A 20,313-nucleotide genomic window follows, 5' to 3' on the forward strand; every position below is an offset into this window, starting at 1 on the left:
TATGGCCTTAGACTCGACAGACTTGGGTTTGAATCCTCATTTTACCACACAGTCAGCTCTGAGCTGGACTTCTGAGTCATCTGTAAAACAGAAGGTGACTCACAAAGTTGTAAGAATTCAATGAGATGATGCATATAAAACACTTTGCCAATGTTGGGCACTGATAAGTACTCTAGAGGTGAGAACTGTATCATTCTTTTTAATATTGCATCTTCTTGTCCCCAAAGCCTAGCACAGTGCCTGGAATCCAAGCATGTCCGCTGACAAAAAGAAATGAACAGATGGGAGTATGCAAGTCTGCGCGAAAAAGGGTAAAAACTGCAGGGGAGTGGCTCCGCGCACCATCAAACATATTCCTAATGAGGGCACACCCGGAGCATGTGTGGGCGGGAAAGGCCCAGCCGTCAGCGAGGCAGGCCACTGGGACTCGCCGTGGGGCTGGGGGTGGGGGATTCCTCAAGGCGACCGTGAAGCGCTCCGACTTGCCCCAAGGGAGCGTCACGGCCGGACGAGGAAGCGCAGGTGGTGCGCTAAGGGACGTGTCGGCGAGGAGAGAGGAGGAACGGAAAGGGTCTTGAGTGAGAAGACAGAAGGCCCAGTGCTGAGAGGAGGCGTGAGGAACCGGCCCTCCTCTTGAAGAAGTCCCCTCAGATCCCCTCGCGCGGGGACCGTTTGGACGTAACTGCCTCTTGTCTCGGCGCCCGTCCACCCAGCTGGGCTTCACTCCGCCACAGCCACCACATTCCGCACCGAACTCCCGCCCCGCTGCTGCTCGGCTTGGACCCCGCCGCCTCACAGCCACCCCCGCCGGCTCTGCCCGCTCCGCACCTCACACACGGCCCGCCGGCGGCCGCCGCCATCTTCGCGCGCGCGCGCGCGCGCCCCAACCCCGCCTCCAGACGCCGCGCCCACGTGATCGCTCGCCTCCAGGCTGGGTGCGAGGGGAGGGGCGTTTGTCACGTGAAGGCGGCACGGGGCGGAACCAAGATGGTGATACCCGGGGCGGTAAGGAACCTGTGATGAGCTTAGCAGAGGCTTTGAGGAAGGCGGCAGAGTGGCTACTTTTACGCCTCAGGTTGAAGGCGGTGAAGGGTGACTGGACACCAGCTAGCTCCCAGGCCGCAGAGAGTGACCTGCAGTGGAGCTTCCCTCCTCGCAGCTGGTGAACGGAGGAAGAAGGTTGCTTGCTGGGTGAAGTTGCCTCCCTCTACCCGGCGGGGCAGAGGGGCCCGGAGTGCAAGGCGTCCCTAGTCACCTCGGCTTCCCTGGGGCTCCAGGTCTACAAAAATGACCCGAGATGGCGCTCCCCCGACTCCGGACGCCGGGACTCCGCTGAGCGGGTCGGTACTGGCCGAGGCGGCAGTGGTGTTCGCCATGGTGCTGAGCATTCATGCGGCCGTGTGGGACCGCTACTCGTGGTGTGCCGTGGCCCTCGCAGTGCAGGCCTTCTACGTCCAGTACAAGTGGGACCGGCTGCTACAGCAGGGAAGCGCCGTCTTCCAGTTCCGAATGTCTGCCAACAGTGGCCTACTGCCAGCCTCCATGGTGATGCCTTTGCTTGGACTGGTCATGAAGGAGCGCTGCCAGGCTGCAGGGAACCCATACTTCGAGCGCTTTGGCATTGTGGTGGCAACCACTGGCATGGCTGTGGCCCTTTTCTCCTCGGTGTTGGCGCTGGGCATCACTCGACCTGTGCCCACCAACACTTGTGTCATCTCAGGCTTGGCTGGAGGTGTCATCATTTATATCATGAGGCACTCCCTGAGTGTGGGTGAGGTAATTGAGGTCCTGGAGGTCCTACTGATCTTTGTCTACCTCAACATGATCCTGCTGTACCTGCTACCCCGCTGCTTCACCCCTGGTGAGGCACTGCTGGTATTAGGTGGCATCAGCTTTGTGCTCAACCAGCTCATCAAGCGCTCTCTTACTGTGGTGGAAAGCCAAGGAGACCCGGTGGACTTCTTCCTGCTGGTGGTGGTGGTAGGGATGGTGCTCATGGGCATCTTCTTCAGCACTCTCTTTGTCTTCATGGACTCAGGCACCTGGGCCTCCTCCATCTTCTTTCACCTCATGACCTGTGTCCTGGGCCTCGGAGTGGTCTTACCCTGGCTACACCGGCTCATCCGCAGGAACCCCCTGCACTGGCTCCTTCAATTCCTCTTCCAGACAGAAACACGCATCTACCTCCTAGTCTACTGGTCTCTGCTGGCCACCTTGGCCTGTCTGGTGGTGCTGTACCAGCATGCCAAGCGGTCATCTTCTGAGTCCAAGAAGCACCAGGCTCCCGCCATCACCCGGAAGTATTTCCATTTCATTGTGGTAGCCACCTATATCCCAGGTATCATCTTTGACCGGCCACTGCTCTACGTGGCTGCCACTGTATGCCTGGCAGTCTTCATCTTCTTGGAGTATGTGCGCTACTTCCGCATCAAGCCCCTAGGCCACACTCTGCGAAGCCTCCTTTCCCTCTTCCTAGATGAACGAGACAGCGGACCACTCATCCTGACACACATCTACCTGCTCCTGGGCATGTCTCTTCCCATTTGGCTGGTCCCCAGACCCTGTACACAGAAGGGTAGCCTAGGGGGAGCAAGGGCCCTAGTCCCTTATGCTGGTGTCTTGGCTGTGGGTGTGGGCGATACTGTGGCCTCTGTCTTTGGCAGCACCATGGGAGAAATTCGCTGGCCTGGAACCAAAAAGACTTTCGAGGGAACCATGACATCTATATTCGCCCAGATCATTTCTGTAGCTCTGATCTTAATCTTTGATAGTGGAGTGGACCTAAACTACAGTTATGCTTGGATTTTGGGGTCCATCAGCACTGTGTCCCTTCTAGAAGCATATACTACACAGATAGACAATCTCCTTTTGCCTCTCTACCTTTTAATATTGCTGATGGCTTAGTTCTTTGCAGCAGCATTAATAAAAGAAACAGGGACATGGGGAGGATGAATGGCCCCCACAGCAGCCAGCCTCGTAGGCAAGAAGAGCCAAGGGGTTAAAAGCAGATTTGATATTTCAGTTGATTCAGATTTAAAATAAAAATCAAAGTTCTCCTGGTTTTAGTTTTGATGATTTTTAAAAAGAAAACAGGCTTAAAGGATATGGCAGCAGCTCAAAGAGTTTGAGCGTGCTGTAGAGCTCCCCCCTCTCACCTTGCAGTCCTCAGGGAGGACCAGAGTGAACACTGGAAGCAGTAGAGCATAATTGTTGACACTTCAGGTTCTGGTTAGAATCCTTGGCTGTACCACTTATTAATTGTGTTACCTTGGATGAGTCTCTCAGTCACTGAGCCTCAATTCCATCTGCAAGATGGGAATAATTATTTATAGGGTGTGTGAGGATCCAGTGAGATGTGTGTGAAGTGTCCAGCCCAGGCCTAGGCAATGAGCAATAAGTAAGGGAAAGTGTCATGATTGCCCAAGGCCAGTTCTCATTTTAGCAAAAAAGCCTTGCAAGCAAGGAATGTTATGTGTTGCACTTGGAGACCAGAGTGACCTTTACTCCCCTGGCTTCATTTAGAGGAGGAGAATGCAAGTGGTTTCTCTCAATTGGACTTGGGGAGAGGTGGGATAGGCTTGGGGCATGCGTGGAAGGGCTAAGGGGAAGAGGATCAGGTCCTGGGCTGATGTCTTGTTAAGCCAAACCTACCCCTCTGCCTCCCGCTTCCAAGGCCTCTGCTGCCTGGCTGGGTGTGTTAATGGAGAAGAATGGGCTGGACAGCACAGGTCCTTGTCAAGCTGTCCCTCCTGTGATCCTCTCACACTCCAGTCCTGTTCAAGCCTGTTTGTTTCTTTGCTGGCAACAAATTAGAACCTAAGACAGGTTCAGAGGGGCTGAAGGAGATGCCTGGGAGTTCAGATAACTCTACTCTGAACCTCTCTGCCTGAGCAAGGGTCCCATGCTCCAGCCTTGCTCTTGGGAGGGCAGAGCCTGGCACACAGCAGGAACTTGTTAGACATTCACTGAGTGGATGAACATTTCAGTGGCAAAATAGCAGAGCAGGGTTCATGAGACTGGACAAGGTTCTCCCTTCTCACCAGCCTGGCAGGGAGGGGTCTAGCAGAAGGAGATGAGAACTTTGTCCCACCAAGGCCAGAAACCAAGAGCAGAGCCCAGCAGCTATTCTTGGGAGCTTGCGCTTCTGTCTGGGAATTACTACCAGGTCCTTTCCTTCAAAGGAGAGTATTGACATCTTCCTTTGTGCCTCAAAGCAGAGTCAGCAAGACTCAGGCTCCCGTCTACTGCTTGCCAAATGAAGCAGCAAAATGTTGGGGACACAGCCCCGGCTTTGCCCCACTGACTCCCTGGGTGGCCTTGGAAAAGGGCTCTCTCTTCTGGGCCTTGGTTTGTCCGTGTTTACAGTGGGAGGTTAGACTAATCAGGGTCACACATATGCCCACAGAGGCCAGGCAGGTAATTCAGATGTATGAGGACAGGGGAAGTAGGAACTCTGCCTAATCAGAGAACACATGAGCCTCTGAGGAGGCAGCTCCAGCCAATAGATGCCATGCTAGAATGTAGGCCGTAGGTTATTATCTTCTGCTGTTCAAGGGAAGCTTAAAAACCAGAATTTTTTTGGGAAAGCTCCCAATTAAAAAAAAATTGTTAAAAACAAAACACATCTGCAGTCTAGATTCAGCCGGTGGCCCCCAGTTTGCAACTGGGCCAGACCCTAGCTTATCAGGTTTTGGAATTGGTGATTGTTCCCACTGAAGGTCTGGGTATCTGCAAAGCAAGCCCAGGCAGGAGAGACCTTGAAAACCCTACTCTGCCCCCTTTATTGTATACATGGGGAAACGAGCCCAGAGACAGGAAGGGACTAGTCTTCTGCCCACCTCCCCAAGTAGGGAGGACTGGGGAGTGTAGCACTTGGGAGTGCAGGCTCTGGAGCAGTCTGAACAATTGAATGGCTGACTTGAGCACCCAACCTCTCCAAGCCTCAGGTCTTTCATCTGTAACTGTGAACACTAAGAACAAAGAACTCAGGTCAGTTTGAGGAGCCAATGAGATAAAGCATGGGAAGCTCTTAGCACAGAGCTGGGCTCATATTGAATGCCCAGTAAATGTACATGTTGTTATTAAAATCATGCAGTCTGTGCCAGGCCAGGCTGGGATACCTGGGATGATTTGCAGCAGGGCTCTCATCTTGAGAGCAAGGCTGCTAAAGAGAGAAGGAAACAGAAGCTGAATTTGTAAGTCATTTTTTATTCAATGTCTTGCAATGTACAAATCAGAGTTCCATCTTAGAGGAGGTGAGAGTGAAAAGCTGGCAGAGAGGTGGCCAGAACCCTTTCATGGCCAAAAGGCCACCTCTAGGGAGAGGTGGTGTTGGGGCAGTATGGAAGCAGAGACAAAGATATTGGAAAAGCCCCCTGTGCAGCCTGGGCTACTGCCTTGCCACTTCCCTGCCTACCTGCCTGCCAGGCAGAGGATTGGGCAAGGCAGACTGGCCTGCTGGCAGTGTTTGCAGCCCCCAGCTTCACCTGAAGGAGACAGTGCCCCAGCGCTGCTGAGGGCCTTTAGGTGTACAGTGCGGGAAAGGGCAGCTCAGCTGTCGGCTGGAGCCTGCAGAAGATGGAAGAGTTGACCTTGAGATGCTGGGCTTAGTGCTCCCAGCCTCCAGGACCTCTTCAGGAAACTGTCTGGGGCATGCATACCCACCCTGCCACCTACCAATTCTCTGGGCTCCAGATGGTGCCAGAGGCCTCCATGAGGTGAAAAGTGTAGACGTGGCGTGAGTGGTCAGAGAAGTTCTGCTCACTCTTGTGCACCACTTCTCCGTGAATTAGGACAAGGGCCCCTGGCAAGGACACAAGCAGATCAGGAGAACATCAGCCCCACACTCCTCCACATACTCCCTTCCCAGGGCAGCAAGGGACATGGAGCCCTCATCCCTCAAGCAGTTCTGTACCCCCATGTAACCCCATTCCAATCCCTGAGAGCTTGGCCACCCCCACCCCACCCCCACATCCTGCTTCAGGGCTAGAGGCTGTACTGTTTAGGGGTAGGGATGTCCCCTGGGATCAAGTTCCTTCTGGCATGGTCAATGCCCTTGGCAAGCCTTAAGAAGGGCATCTCTTCTCTGGTGTTTGCAGAATGAGGCCAAAGCTCTCTGTACCATGTTAATCAGTATGACCTCAGCCAGTGAATGCTGAGTTGGGCCTCAGTTTTCCCTTTTCTAAAAGGAAGACGGTGGACTAGTAACTAGCATTTGTCAAGCACTTCTTGTGTGCCGTGCAGATTCTGTGAAAACATCTTATGTATATTATCGTCCTCCTTTACATTTGGGGAAACTAAGGCTCAGGGAGTTTCAGTCATTTGCCCAAAGAGCCCACTCATAAGTAGCAGAGCCTGGATTTGAACCTGATCCCAAAGCCCTTGCTGTTAACCACACTGCTTCCTGACTTCCAAGTGTCCATCCAGCCCTGGCCTTCTCTCGTTCTTACTTCACAGCCCTCTTGGATTCTGGACAGTCAAAATGAGCACAGACCCACGTGCATGGTCTCAGGCCCTCTGCCTCCCTGCCCTCCACATTCTACCTACCTCTTTGCACAGGTATGGGCACAAAGAGGCTGTTCTCCCAGGCTGGCTCTGACCCGAGGAAGCTGGTGCCAGGTGCCAAGCCAGCAGGGGCCCGGACCATCCTTCTTGACACTCCGCCTGCAGGCCAAGATGAAACCTTTAGCCCCTCTGACCTCCAGGTCCTTCTTCCTTGGAGGTCAGAGAGGTACAGGTGGGCAGGGAGAGACAGGTGTTCTCACTGGTATGGGAGCCAGGGATGAACCAGAGGCAGCCATTCTCCAGCGTCGCATCCTCCAGTGCGATCCACACGCCCAGCACCCGGCCCAGGGGCTCCGTGTACAGGAAGGAGGCGTCCTGGTGAGGGAGGACTACAACAAGCCCTCCCGGGAGTGAGGAGCTCACCCCTTTTCCTGGCCGCACCTCACCCTCAGTCCTCTCAGAGCCCTCCTGGAACAGCCTCCCTTCCTACGATCAGTTAGAATCTCACCACTTCTTAGCCCAGAGACTTTGAGGCAGATATTTCACCTATGAAAGCATCGATCACTGAAACCATCAAGTGGCCCCAATGATAGCCCACCTCATAGGGTTTCTGGAGGATTCCATGATATGATGGATGAAAGGTGCTTAGTATAGGGCTCAATTTGGTAATTGCTCATTAAAAAGTAGCTGCTATTGTTTAATTCCAGCCAAGTAACTAAAGCCACCATTATTAACTGGGTACAAGCATTCTGCAGCCACCAGTTGGTCAACTGGCTGGCATAGGATTGGAAAGTTGGGTGCAAACTGGGGACTAACTATGACAGCCACATTTTAAACATCTCACCCAAGTGATGCTGGGGCACAGCCAGAATGGAGAACCACTGAACAAAGGACCTTAGTCTGCAATAATGAAGTAAAGAGGTGCTAACCTCACCTCCTTCCTTCCTCCAGAACTGTGTGTTTTTCTGAACCCTGAACTTTAATTGGGACTTTGGCAATCTGGACCATGCCCTAAGGAAGGTATCTTAATGGTAGGGAGCTCCAAAGCATTTGAGAAAGGAATGGCAGAAGGAACTGGGGGTGCTGTGCTTGGGCAGAGAAGGCTCAGGGAGGGATGGTCATTGCTTCAGAGGACTGCCCTTGGGCAGAAAAGCAGGGAAGGGGGGGTGGTCACAACTAAGTCAACTTGGGCTCCTGGAAGGAAGGAAAGGACTAGCTGGTGAGGGGATGAGCTCCATGTCACCAGAGGCATTTGAGCAGAAGTGGATAATTACCCACTAGGGATGCTGTAAAGGGCAACTGTGCATCTGTTGGGGTTTAGAACTAAATCAGCAATATCTTCTGAATCAGCCCCTTGGGGAGCATGTTAAAAAGATCCCAGTCCCATGCAGACCTACTAACTCAAGATCTCAGGAATGGTGCCCAGGAATCTGTATTTTTAACAAGATAGTGTTGCTGCTAGGTTAGGAAACTACTGTGCCATGGTCTCCACAGCTCCCTCCCAATCCACTGTTTTGGGGAGGAATGGAAAGTGGCTCCTCCTGCCCTGGCCCAGGCTCCTGCTCACAGACATTTCAGTAATCACTTTCCCTCCCTGAAAAGGCCTGACAACCACTAATGTCCCAGATCACCCATCCATGGTCTTTGCTGGGCACCACAGCCTGCTTTCAGCTCACCTTCGCCACCAATGTAAGGTTGCTGAAAGAGAGAGGAGAAGCCTAGTGAGGATGGAGGGCAGCGATGGGGTGGGGGCAGGAGGAGCAGGGCTCACGCTGAATCTTACAGGTTGCTCCTGCCCTGGCTACAGGTGTTCACCCCAAAGGATTCCATGCCAACACCCAGCTACCAAGCACCTACTGTGTGCCAGGCCAAGGAAGGCTGCAAAGAGTAAAACCACCCTCCCAACAGGGAGCTTCCAGTCTAAGCAGGAGACAGCATGCACAAGAACACAAGAACACAAAGCAACACAGAGTGAGGGCTCAAGGAGAGGCTAAGGCTAGGCCAGTGGTTAAGCCTTCCAGACCCAAGGTCAGAGATGGATCCCTGCTCAGGATATCTGGAAGCTTCTTAGAGGAGGTAGCACTGAGCTGAGCCTTGAAAGCTGGGAGCAAAGTGTTTCAAAGGAGGGAAGAAGGAATCCTGAGGATCCTTCCTATCACCAAATTTTAACTGAGCACCAAGTGCCAGGCACCTTAGCTAAAGGAGACCAATTTTATTTGGGCTGTGTTGAGTTCTCCTGCCAACTTCCAATAATGGTTCCTTTGGCCCATTGTTAAGGAGGGGCTTGGTAGGAGCACCATGCCCATTTTACAGAGGGGCAATAAGTCTAAGGAGGATGGGGGGCTCACCTTGAAGATGTACATGCTCTGTACCACCACGGGCCTCTGGAGACCCAGACTCCTGGCCAAGGCCTGGAAGAGGGCAGAGAGTCACTCTGCTGGTCTGCCCCCACACCCATCTGGCCCATCCACCTGGCCCTTGTCCCATCTTCTGCTTACCTGTATCTTGGGGGAATGTGTAACACACCTGAAGACTGGATCATGGGCATGAAGAGCTGCAGGGGCAGAGGTGGGCTGACTGGTCAGTCCTCCCACCCCCTGCCATGCATCCTTCCAGCAACTAGCTCTGGGCACCCAAACTAAGGTGCATTTTGACATTCTCACCTATTTTATGTGTGCTAAACTTTCTGCATTTTCACAACCAAATAAAGGGCTCCACAGGTGCCCTCACCCCACCCCAGCCCCATCCCACCCATGATCATGTATATTCTTGACCTTTCAGCTACCTGGAAACCTCACTCCAGCCCTGACGCCCCAGCCCTCACAGAGGACAAAGGGTTCCAAGGGGCCCATCATTTCGTAGCAATCACAGCACTGCCGTTTACTCTGTGCAACCTCAGGTAACCGTTTCACTCCCGTAAGCCTCACTTTCCTCCTCTGTAAAAACAGAAGAACAGCCCTACTCCCAGGGCTGCTTTAAGGACTCAATGGGCTAATGCATGTACAGCAATAGCGCAGGCCTGGCACAGAAGAGTCATTTGTTATCATCATTTGCTATTGTTATTATTAGAAAAAGTGAGGGTTTTGGCTGTGTTTTGGGGTCACAGAATGTCAATATGTCAGGTGCTCCTTGAGGAGGTTCCAGGAAGCAGTTGGACCCAGAAGCCCCCCATTTCTGGGGCCCGGATCATCCCCAGAACAGGCAGCGAAGAGTTGAGGGGCCTGCCACGTGGCGCATCTGTGTGGGAGGGGGCTTGAGTAGAGACCCCTCTTTCCAGTGTTGTGGTAGCAACTCAATCATCATATGATTAGCATCATATGATGCACGAAAGCAGGGCCAGAGGGGGATTCTAAAGCCAGAAATGCCACTTGCCTGGCCACTAACTTACTGTGGGCTTTGGGCAAGACCCCTAACTTCTTCAGGCCTCACTTTTCCCATTTTCTTTCTCACCCTCACCCCACCCTGGGCCCCTGCTCACCATGGCCAATTTTGTTGATGGACTTCTCCGGAGGAACCAGAAAATTGCCTGTTGTACAAGGAACAGGTCAAGGCAGCCTTCAAGGGGCAGCTGGCCTCAGAGCCTCCCAGCCCTGGGGGCAGACACATGAGTCCAGCTCACCCCTCCCAGTAACTTCCCTACACCTCTAGGGCCCCAGCTCCAAACCTTCTTCGTCAAAAACGTCTTTCTCAAAGAAGAATCGAATCTTGTCGCCGCTGTTCAAGAAATAGTCTGTGTTGCCCTACGGAGAGGTGACATCAAAGAGACTGAGAGAGCATCCTAGAGTTGGAGCTGGGCCTGGCTAAGAGGGAAGGAAGATTCAGGTGCTTTCCACTCCAAAAGGGCTACAGACTCCCCCACCCCATGCTGATGCTTCTCACACTTGTCCACTGAGGCATAGGACAGTGAACTAGAACCCCAAAAGCCTGGAAGTAAAGCCTGAAGCTATAATTGCAAAATTGCTTGCAACCCTTTAATAAGTCACATGACTCTTATACTTGACTCCAAAGTAATTCAGAACACAGGCACTAAAATCAGACAGGCCTGGTTCCCAGTTAGCTTTGGGCCACTTATTTTTCCCCTCCAGGCCTTGATTTCCTTATTTGTGAAACAGGATAATAATATAATTTACCTTCTCTGGATTACTGGAAGCTTCAGCCAGAGGCTGAATCTTACAATTGAGAGCACAAACTCAAGCTAGAAAACTTGAATTCAAATCCCAGCTCTGCTACTGATTGGCTGTGTGACCATGACTACATTACTGAACTTCTCTGGGCTTAGTTTTTTCACCCATAAAATACAGATACTATTAATGGGACCCATCATATAGGGTATGGAAGGATTATGCATTGATATATATATAAAACACCAGGCAAGTCCTTGGAATTGGTCAGTACCATGTGAGTATTTGCTTTTATTATTATTATTATGACACTTAAAACACTTAGCAAGGGCATGGCTAAATGTGCAGTAAATATGAGCTATTACTAATCTTTTCCTGTTTTCCTAATAAACTTTCCTTGTTAATTTTAATACAATGTTTTAAATTTCTTAGCATCATATGAAAATGCTGTTCCAGGAAGATGCCCCGTGTTTTCCATGTGGCTTTAGCCACTGTTGACCTGCCATCATATGTATCTCCCTCCCTAGCAGGAAGCAAGGATATTGTCCAGCTCCTTTCGTTTTACAAATGCAGACCATACCTACCTTCCTGTGTGATGAATGACATGACTGGAGCTGAGTGGGCACTGGCACCCCTCTCTGAGTTCCCCAGGTAGCCACAGTCCCCATCACTCCCTCCCATATGCATCTGCACTCAGACTCAGCCTACATGGCTTAACTCAGTTACCCGCCAGGCCCCTTTCAAAGCCCTTCCCAATGAAAACTACAAGTTTTTTCAACATTCTTACCTCCTCTGCATCAGGATCTGGGTAAGGTAAGTAAGTAGGGAGAGCCTAATCGATAATAATACTAAAGATAATGATGCTAAACGTGTCAAATATTTTAGTTAACTCTTTAATTAACAAGGGAACCAGCTGTTACGACCACTCTAAGGAGAATCCCAAGAACCACACATACATAGGCAATAAAGAATGCTGAAATGAATTTACAAATAGATGCAAAACTGGTGTATCCACAGGGCAATAATTGCATTCTACGGGGCACAGTCCACATCCATTTCTATGAACAAGTATGTGCATTACTATCAGTTTTATACAACTTACAAAGTTGTAAAATAACTCAAAGACAATGAAAGGTGGAGATAAGCTGGAAGGAAGTGCTAGATAGGACCTGGCAATCTTTTTTTTATGCCCATTTCAAAGTCTTTCACAATATCAATAGTATATATTGAAGCTTTAGTGCTGAGCACTGTGCAGAGTTCTTTGCAAGCTCCATAAACCAAGACATATACACTTTCTTCTCCTATCCCTCCTACCACCCACTCACCCTCTGGTCTCTGGAACATTCTCAGAGAGCTTGAAGGATACCAGATTTGGTCCCCTCATTCCTCTAAGCCTTTGGGTGACGTGACTGTCTCTCCCTGCAGGACCTCCCATCTCTGCCTTCCCTGCCTGGAAGGTGGGAGTGTGGCCAAATGGACCAACTATTTGGAGGAAACTGTCATCTTGTAACCCTTTATCCATCTAAAAGTCTCCATTCTCCAGATGCAAGGCACCCAGCCCTTGTAATGCTCTCTGTGTCCACCAGGTGGCAGGAGCTCCCCGGGTTGAGTGTGTGTGAACCCCATTAGTGGACCTACACCCATGCTGCCAGTGGACTGCCCTGCCAGACAGGCTCAAAGATTCAGACCACAAAGAATTAAGAGAACTGTGTGGGACAACCCTCTTTGAGTTTCAGTTTATCCATTTCAAACTGTATTGGGTCTTATTGTGGTCAAGAAGGTCACTGGGAGGAAACAAGCACAGTTCCTCTTCTCATTGGGGGATAAGCCTTACACAAGTGGGCCCATCGGTAAACAGAATTGCTTGGCTCATTCTGGGTTGCTGACCACCAAGAGGCCCTTTTGTGGCAGGAGAACTGCAGAGGCAGTACAGCAGAGCAGTGAACAACACAGGCTTGGTATCAGACAGATCTGGGTTCAAATCCTGTCTCTTATCAATGACTAACTGTGGTTTTGGGCAAGTGAGCTGAGCCTCATGTTCCCCACCTGTCAAATGGGGATAATAATGCCTTCATTATGAATTCATAGTGAGGGGTGCAGATGTGTGTCATGTGCTTAACCTGGCGCCTGGTCTGTTATCAGAACAAGCCCAGGGGCCTTGAGATCCTTCCTTCCAGGCTGCTGCTCTGGCTGGGGGTTGAGTGCCCCAATCAAAGGCCATATCCTATCCTCATCTGCTCCAAGCACCTACCTGGGCTTCGAGCTGCTCCTCTTCGATAGTGGAAAATACTGTGCGGCAATGGAGAGGGACATCCATCTGGGCCACTATCTCACCAATCCTCTCCCGCATGGCCCCACACTCCTCTGCAGACAAGAATCCTTCCAGGATCAGGAATCCATTCTCCTGGAACTGCAGATGGGAAGGAGACTCAAACAACTGATTTCACCCCTCCCTCCCCCAAACCAGCATCTGTGTGAAGGCAGAGACCCAAGTGTCTTGTTCGTTGCTATCCCTGCACTGGGCAGGCATCTGGCAATCAGTGATGCAGCCAATATTGGCTGTATGAAGGAAGGAAGGAGAAAGGGAGGTGTCTCAGTCCTTCCCCTCCACTGGCATGGGTCACACGCGAATACAACCTTATTCATTTATTCAGCTAATGTTGGTTGAGCATCTCCTATGTACCAGACACAGTGTCAGGAGCTGGAGATACAATTATGAGCAGACCAGCCATGACCCTTGCCTTCAGAGAGCTTACAGTCTTGTGAAGGAGACTGACATTAAACAAATCACAACACAGGTGTGATCACAAACTGTGCTGAGTGTACTTGGCAGAAGGGGGAGGAGAGGGGTCTCAGGGGTCTGAGGAAGTGAAATTTATAGGGGAGAGCAGCAGGATAATGGGAATCAGCAGGTGAAGAGGAAGAACATTACAGACAGAGGGAAGAGGATGTGTGAAGCCCCTGAGTGCAGAGGAACAAGAGGAGTTGGAAGCTATGGAGCACAGAGTGAAGATGGGGGGTCGGGGAGAGAGGAGGCAGGAGGATGACAGGAGCTGGGCTTTATCCTGAGTACAGTGGGCAACCAGTGGGGGAGTTAAAACAGAATGGCTTATTCTGATTTGCCTCTAATCCTCATATTCTGAGGCTATTGAGAACATGACAAGGAGAGAAAAAAAATCTGCACATTTGTTTGCAAAGCATTATAAAGTCCAGCCGTAAAAGGGACATTGGAAGTCACTTCGTAAATCCCCTACCAAGTGTCAGATTACCAATTACCTCTCCCCCCACCCCTCTCTACACACACACTCTGTGCCGGTTTGAATGTATTATGTCCCCCAGAAAAAGCCATATTTTTTGACGCAATCTTGTGGGGCAGACATATTAGTGGGGATTAAGTTGGAACTTTTGGATTAGGTTGCTTGCATGGAAATGTGCCCCACCCAACTGTGGGTGATGACTCTAATTGGATAATTTCCATGGAGGTGTTACCACACCCATTCAGGATAGGTCTAAATTAAATCACTACAGCCATATAAATGAGCTGACAAACAGAAGGAACTCAGTGCAGCTGTGAGTGACAATTTGAAGAGCAACTGAGAGTGACATTTTGAAGAGGAGTTACAGCCAAGAGGGACACTTTAAAGAATGCACAGGAACTGAGAGAGGAGCTGCAGATGAGAGACAGTTTGAAGATGGCTGTTGAAAGCAGACTTTTGCTCCTGAGAAGCTAAGAGGAAAAATTCCCAAAGAGCAACTAAGAGTGACATTTTTGAGGAATTGCAGCCTAGAGAGGAACATCCTGGGAGAAAGCCATTTTGAAACAAGAACTTGGAGCAGACACCAGCCACATGCCTTCCCAGCGAACAGAGGTTTTCCGGATGCCATTGGCCATCCTCCAGTGAAGGTACCTAATTGTTGATGACTTACCTTGGACACTATGGCCTTAAGACTGTAACTTTGTAACCAAATAAACCCCCTTTATAAAAGCCAATCCATCTCTGGTGTTTTGCATGCCAGCAGCGTTAGCAAACTAGAACACACCCCCTGCCCATCCTTGTGGATGCCCAGTTCTGACTTCCACACACCGTTTATTGGAACATTCCTGACCAGCCACCATGGGCCCTTCTGTCTCTGGGCAGCTCCGAATGTTAGAAACTTAATCCTTATATCAATATCAAGCTGAAAATGCCTCCGTGGGAACTGGGCAATCCACAGCAACTGGGCATACCCCCGATCCAGTAAACACACTGCTAGGAATTCTTCTCTTGGGATTAGCAAACAGGGGAGTAAAGACATATGTATGAGGGTATCGACTGAAAGTTGTTTAAAGACAGCAATAAATCGGAAGCAACCTAAACACTCAGCACAGGGAATGGGTTCATTTACCCTGGCATGCAACAAAGTGGATAAAAGTCATGTTGTACAAAAATATTGACTGACACAAGGATATGTCCCTGATAAACTGTGACATGAAAAAAAAAAAAAAAAAGTGGATACAAATTAGTACCTTACCTGCTTTGAGAACTTGGGTTAAGTGGTTTCACCTCTGTGAACCTCAGACTGTTAAATGTGATAACAGTAGTACCTCCTTGATAAGAAATACATGGCCAGCACTCAAAAGTGGGAGCTATTATGAGGGGTTTGCCTTTCGTATTTGTCCAGTCGGAAGCCCTCCTTCCCCAGGCTCTGGGTTCCCGGCTCAGGGCCGGCGGTGGTCGCCCCTCGTGGGCCCTGCCCCCACCGTCGCGTGGTCGGTGCTGGGGTCCGGACTGGCCGATCCCGGTACTTTATTCTCCTTTCGGTCAACCCGTCCACCCCCACCGAGGCTCGTGGCCTGCACGTTCTGGGCTGGGTGTGTGTAAATCCGGGGTCGTGGGCCCCTCTGGGCCTTGGTCTCCTGTTTCATAATATGGCTGGGGGTGGGGTTGCCTTCCTTAGGACCCTCTAGGTCTGGGGCCCCCCACCCTGCAGGCCCCTACCGTCTGGAGCTGCAAGGGGCTCAGGCAGGCCATGCTGGCGACGCAGGGTGAACAGAGAGCACTTCCTGGCATGACACGGTGAACAGAGAGCACTTCCTGGTATGCCCTGGCTCGGAGAGGAGAGAGGTCCGGAAGGGAGGGTGTCTTGAGTCTGGGACGCCCAGGAGGACTTAACCCTTCCCTACCCGACAAAACCCACTCCTACCACAGTTCCCCCACCCCCAACACTCACAGACAGGCCTGGGACCTCTCTCCAGGCTGAGAACCCCCTCTTCCCTCTCCCTCTCCCTTCTGCCCTGGGAGGAAGCAATGGCCCTTCCTCTGGATTCTTCCCCCACAGTTAATCCAGAATTAGCCCTCTCCCATCTGTCTGGCTTTTAACCACTCCCTCTCCTCCAGGCTACTTACCAGGGACCCAAAAGTTGTGTTCTGGGAGTGTCGGGGCAAAAGCTGAGCTGGCAGAAGTGCACCCGAGTCCTAGTCCAAGTGCTACCACTAACTGTAACCTCTGATGAGTATCTGTCCCTCTCTAGGCCTTGAGTAAGGATTAGAAAGTCCCGAGGACCACCAGCATCAACATCTGGGTAAGGTGGGGGTGCAGGGTGGGTCTGGGGAACATGCATGTCACACCAGGTTCTCAGTGGCTTTGCATTCCAAAGGTGTCCCCAACTCTCCCAGCTCAGATATCTTGAAACTCTCTAGGCTCTGGGAGGTTTATGGGAGTCTGCAATTCAGAGGAAAGGGTAGAAGAGTGGGGTATCTCACTTAGAAAGAGGAAGGGGCTACAGAGTGGGGCCTGAGTCTTCAGAATGAGGGAGAGAAAAGCGATGGTTCCTATTCCCCACCCCCAGGCCCAAGATGTTTGACATCTCAAGAAGGCTTGGACCAGCCCCGCCTGGAGGTCAGAACTGCACATGCACACACACCCTTCTCCGAGCCTGCTCTGTCGGTAGCTGGCAGGGCCACTCTCTGGCTGCAGCTTCTGGAGCCCCGGCCACCAGCCTTCCCTGAAATGATGGCTTTCTGAATGGCGAAGGGACAGAGTGTCTTGGGAGTGAGCACAGGGACACACTGCTCAGCCCTATAAGCTTGGCCCCAAGTCAAGCTGTGTTTTCTGGGCTATAGCACTGGGAGTTGCTGCTTTGTCCAGGCTTCCGGAGGGCCTGAGAGAGGGGCGAGCCCCCTCCCCTGCTCCTGAGGCTGGTGGGAAAAGTTCAGACAAATTAGGCAAGGGGAAGAGGGCAGCGAAGACAGAACCACGCGGAAAATACAGCCGAGGCAAGGAGACAGGGCACACTCCCAGTTGTTCCAGCCCCTTCCTATGCACTCACTCAACAAATTACACAGACACCCACCGTATGCCTGGCACACAGCGAGTGTCCCCTTAAGCTGGGCCAGTCAGGCATAGAGAGCAAGCAATGCCCCTGAGAAGCCCCAACAAAGGTTCGTAGTAGGTTAGTAAGGCAGACCTGGGTTTGAGGCACAGAGAAGCCATCACTTTGAAACCTTGAGCACGTTCTGGCCACACTATCCCCCATCTGTAATTTGGGGATAACAGAAGAACCTCCTGGGAGGACTGAACAGTACAAATGCTTTACCACAGATTGAGTTTGGCACAGTGGCTGGTACTTATTTAAGTGCCTACTAAGTTTTAGTTGTTCACCAGATGTTAGAAGTGGGGTAAAATATGAGGATATTTTTATTTTTTTAGTTTCCTCAAGTTTTCCAAACTGCTGTTGTAAGACCACCACTGTATTAAGCCCTCAGTCTGGCTGGGGGTGGGGGTGGAGGGAGCCATGGGATGGCAAAAGGAGGGGCTCCACCTCCTGCTGCTATTTATTCATCCTGCTCAGGCTTTGGGAAGTGAGTGGGTGGTGATTTCCACATTGTTGTTTTTTCCAAAAACTAATCAGCTCCAGATCCAACCCTTGGGCTCTGGATGCTGGATGGTCCCAAGGCCTTGGGGGGGGGGGGGGGCAGAGGGGGGCAGGGGGAGTGCTGGCAGCTAGTGACAAGGACACTAGACAGAGGGGAAGACCTCCACTGCAGAAACACAAGAGTCCCAGAGGGGGCTGCAGCCTAGCTGCTCAGCCTCCCTGTCAAAAAGACAGAGGCAGAAGAAGGAAGCTTCAGCTGGATCCTGAGGCCACCTGGAGGGGTCACAGTGCCTGGGAGAAAGCCCAGGGAGGAAGGACGGACTATCCTGCCCATTCCAGAGGAGATGCCCGAGCAGCAATCAGACTCCATCAAGGACAGACACCGTGGCCTTTCCTCCTCACCAAAAAACTGCCTCAGGGTCCCCCTGATGGCCCTGTTCAAATCGCTCTGTCCCAGGGAAAGATGTAAGAGCATTTATTGGCTACTAGGAGCCAGCCCCCTGCTAAAAACGCCACCTACCTGCATGATTATCACATGTAAGCCATGGAACAATCTTGTTAAGGTTGGTATCACCATCCTGATTTTACAAATGAAGATCAAGGCCCCACATCAAATAAATGGCAGAGCTGGGTTCTAAAAGCAGCTCGGTCCTCCCACCCGAGCCTCTACCTTTGACCCCAGCACCACCTTCCACAGGCCTCCAAAGGGGCTGGGATCCGAGTCAGGCTGTCCCACGGTGACTCTCAGCCCCACCCTTTCAGAGCCCCAGGGACTCGCTGTTAGAATTGCAAGGGCTCTCTCAGAGCACTGAGCGAAAATGCCCATCTTGCAGATGCAGATATGGAGCCACAGCGGGGAAGGGATCTGTCCCCCATCACATAGGGGATTACTGAGCTGGGATAAGAACCCAGGACTACTAGCTCCCTTTCCAGGGCCCTCCCCTCCCTGCCCCCTTGGTAAAGCTCATCAGGGCACGAGCCACAGGTGAGTGGACCAGCAGAGATGTGTTGGCTTTGGGATCCCTGGCTCAGGCCTGTGCCTGGCAAATAACAGGTACTCCATCCAGCTCACATCCAGCTCCAAACCTCCAGTGCTTGCCTCCAAGGAGCTTACAGTTTAGTGGTGCAGAGACACGAGCAGTTACCTATTCTGAGAGGTCCAATAAATGGTCTCTCAGAGAGGCGAGGGAAGCATGCACCCCTCCCCCATGAAGACCTCCAAAGGTTACGTTGTTATAGATTTATTTGATATTTGAACCTCATCTACTGGTTCAGACCCACATGTAACGGATTGCTTCATGGTTGTCAGAGGCTAGTGTGCATTATTTGAGGATTACATCCGATGACACAATGCAGAAAACACAAATGGACGGACAGAACATAATCATTAAGACAAGAGACGCTAAAATGTGCCTTAGTGTCTGGCTGATTGATCTAAGGCTGGGACCCGAGGGCCTGACCCAAAGCAGGGTGGCTTCCCACCACCAGGCGCTGACCCAGCCCTGGGTACACCAGGCACCCTGGATGGAAACTGGATTGAAATAAAAAACTGGGACGCGTGCCTACCCAGATGTGCCCTCCCCTGCCCCGCCTCTAAGTGCCCATTCTGAAGGACCAGTGGTGACAGGGCTGATGTAAGTGGCTGGGGTGGTGGCAATTGGGCAAACCCATGACACACGAAGTGGGAAAACAGTCCAGGAGAAGTAGCTCCTCTTGGTTCCTTAGTACTGCATGTGGAGGGGTGGGGGGCAGGGGGCATTGAGTAAAGGGGAGGATGGAGCACCGTTCATCTGGGATTAGCCAACTCGACTGTCCTCCCCTCTTGGCAGCTCTAGAACATTCCCTTTGGTCAGCAGCCACAGAAATGAGCGCCTGCCAAGATACATGGAGAAGAAAGAAAACAAGACAGCCCCTTCCCCTCCCCCCCAAAAAATATCCACCTCAGGAGAGGAGAGGAACAAACCAGAACTCCTGGATCAAGGTCACATCAGATTCAGAAGACATCCTGTAACCCACATCCCAGGGAAAGGAAACACAATTCAATATCTTGCTGCTTTGCTCAAGGGAAATTGCCACCCCACCCTGAGACTCCAATTCACTGGCCTTTAGTATCTTTTTTTTTTTTAGTTTTTTTTTTTCTTTTTAATACCCAAACCATCGATTTTCAAAGCTTAAAAAAAAGTCTTTCACTTTAAAAAAAAAAAAAAAAACAAAAAAAAACTAAAGCTGCCATAAAAACTGATTAGGCAAGCCCCAGGCCTGGCCTTCTCACCTGGCAGCCTGCTCTCCCTCTAGCCATGCCACCAGAGCCTGGCCTGGCACCAGTAGGGGCAACCATCCCACAGCTGGTTCACCCCTGGACCCCTGTTCCACTCAAATCTTGGCAGGTACTAAACCCCAGCAGCAGCACTGAAAAAGGAAAAGGGGAAGCATGGCCCACCCTTCCTCAAATACCCTCCGAGTTGAACTTGCGAATGTATAAGTTATTTGGAGGGAAGGGATGGGAGGTGGAGAAAAATAAATACCGAGAACTGAATAGGTGTCCCTGGACCTCTGGCACCAGCTTGGCCTCTGGGGCAGAGATGGCCTCCTGAGAGGAGAACCTGATTGTCCCAATACTGCACAGTCCTCTGGTCTCCCTTGACAGGCATATGCCCTGGGGGGGCGTGAGTCTCAGAGGAAGAAAGGGGCCAGCCCTTCAGTGCTGTCCTCTCGGCTCAGCCCAGCTCACACCCGCGCCCCAGCTCCTGCTCCAGACAAGAGGCTGAGCTGGTTGTCCCCGGGTTTCTGGGAGGAGCAGGGCCTGGCCCTCCTGGGCCCGAGGACTTCTCG

At 51.5% G+C, this 20,313-nt stretch overlaps 3 protein-coding genes across 8 annotated transcripts in view; 1 reads left to right on the forward strand and 2 right to left on the reverse strand.

The window, feature by feature from the left end:
* The window catches only part of NUP188 (nucleoporin 188), a 90,545-nt gene extending 89,661 nt beyond the window's left edge, over positions 1–884 (reverse strand). For all 3 annotated transcript variants that reach the window (XR_005219113.1, XM_037851224.1, XM_037851223.1), the window contains exon 1: positions 829–884. Coding sequence is in view for 2 of the 3 variants with exons in the window: in XM_037851224.1 (XP_037707152.1) it covers positions 829–860 (32 nt within the window). In the remaining variant the exon portion in view is untranslated. The remainder of the gene's footprint in view (positions 1–828) is intronic.
* Positions 599–3,075, forward strand: DOLK (dolichol kinase). The gene has a single exon (XM_037851225.1). The coding sequence runs from the start codon at positions 1,288–1,290 to the stop codon at positions 2,902–2,904; it is 1,617 nt and encodes a 538-aa protein (XP_037707153.1). The 5' UTR covers positions 599–1,287; the 3' UTR covers positions 2,905–3,075.
* Positions 3,076–5,188: 2,113 nt separating this feature from the next.
* Positions 5,189–20,285, reverse strand: PHYHD1 (phytanoyl-CoA dioxygenase domain containing 1). 4 transcript variants are annotated; one of them, XM_037797073.1, is made up of 12 exons: positions 15,605–15,666; positions 15,138–15,213; positions 12,877–13,035; positions 10,169–10,244; positions 9,983–10,030; positions 9,003–9,058; positions 8,853–8,915; positions 8,181–8,202; positions 6,765–6,893; positions 6,547–6,663; positions 5,677–5,803; positions 5,189–5,568 (listed from the first exon to the last, which is right to left on the reverse strand). In XM_037797073.1, the coding sequence occupies exons 3-12, from the start codon at positions 12,973–12,975 to the stop codon at positions 5,523–5,525; spliced, it is 783 nt and encodes a 260-aa protein (XP_037653001.1). In that variant the 5' UTR covers positions 12,976–13,035; positions 15,138–15,213; positions 15,605–15,666; the 3' UTR covers positions 5,189–5,522. The 4 variants fall into 4 exon arrangements, with proteins under 4 accessions (XP_037653001.1, XP_037653002.1, XP_037652998.1 ...); XM_037797074.1 differs by having other exon boundaries at positions 15,138–15,185; positions 15,605–15,622; XM_037797070.1 differs by lacking the exons at positions 15,138–15,213; positions 15,605–15,666 and adding an exon at positions 20,007–20,285.
* Positions 20,286–20,313: the final 28 nt, after the last annotated feature.

Source organism: Choloepus didactylus, chromosome 10 (genome assembly GCF_015220235.1).
Source record: "Choloepus didactylus isolate mChoDid1 chromosome 10, mChoDid1.pri, whole genome shotgun sequence".
Lineage (NCBI taxonomy): Eukaryota > Metazoa > Chordata > Mammalia > Pilosa > Megalonychidae > Choloepus > Choloepus didactylus.

What these genes read in the sequence shown, in the direction of transcription:
- PHYHD1 (XM_037797070.1), bottom strand. Translation starts at nt 20,132, where the DNA reads ATGCCTGTCAAGGGAGACCAGAGGACTGTGCAGTATTGGGACAATCAG. An exon ending in AGGAGCAGCTCGAAGCCCAG is followed by an intron (nt 10,245 to 12,876) that starts GTAGGTGCTTGG and finishes ACCTCTCCGTAG; the next exon opens with GGCAACACAGACTATTTCTT. An exon ending in CATCAACAAAATTGGCCATG is followed by an intron (nt 9,059 to 9,982) that starts GTGAGCAGGGGC and finishes CTGCCCCTGCAG; the next exon opens with CTCTTCATGCCCATGATCCA.
- DOLK (XM_037851225.1), top strand. Translation starts at nt 1,288, where the DNA reads ATGACCCGAGATGGCGCTCCCCCGACTCCGGACGCCGGGACTCCGCTG.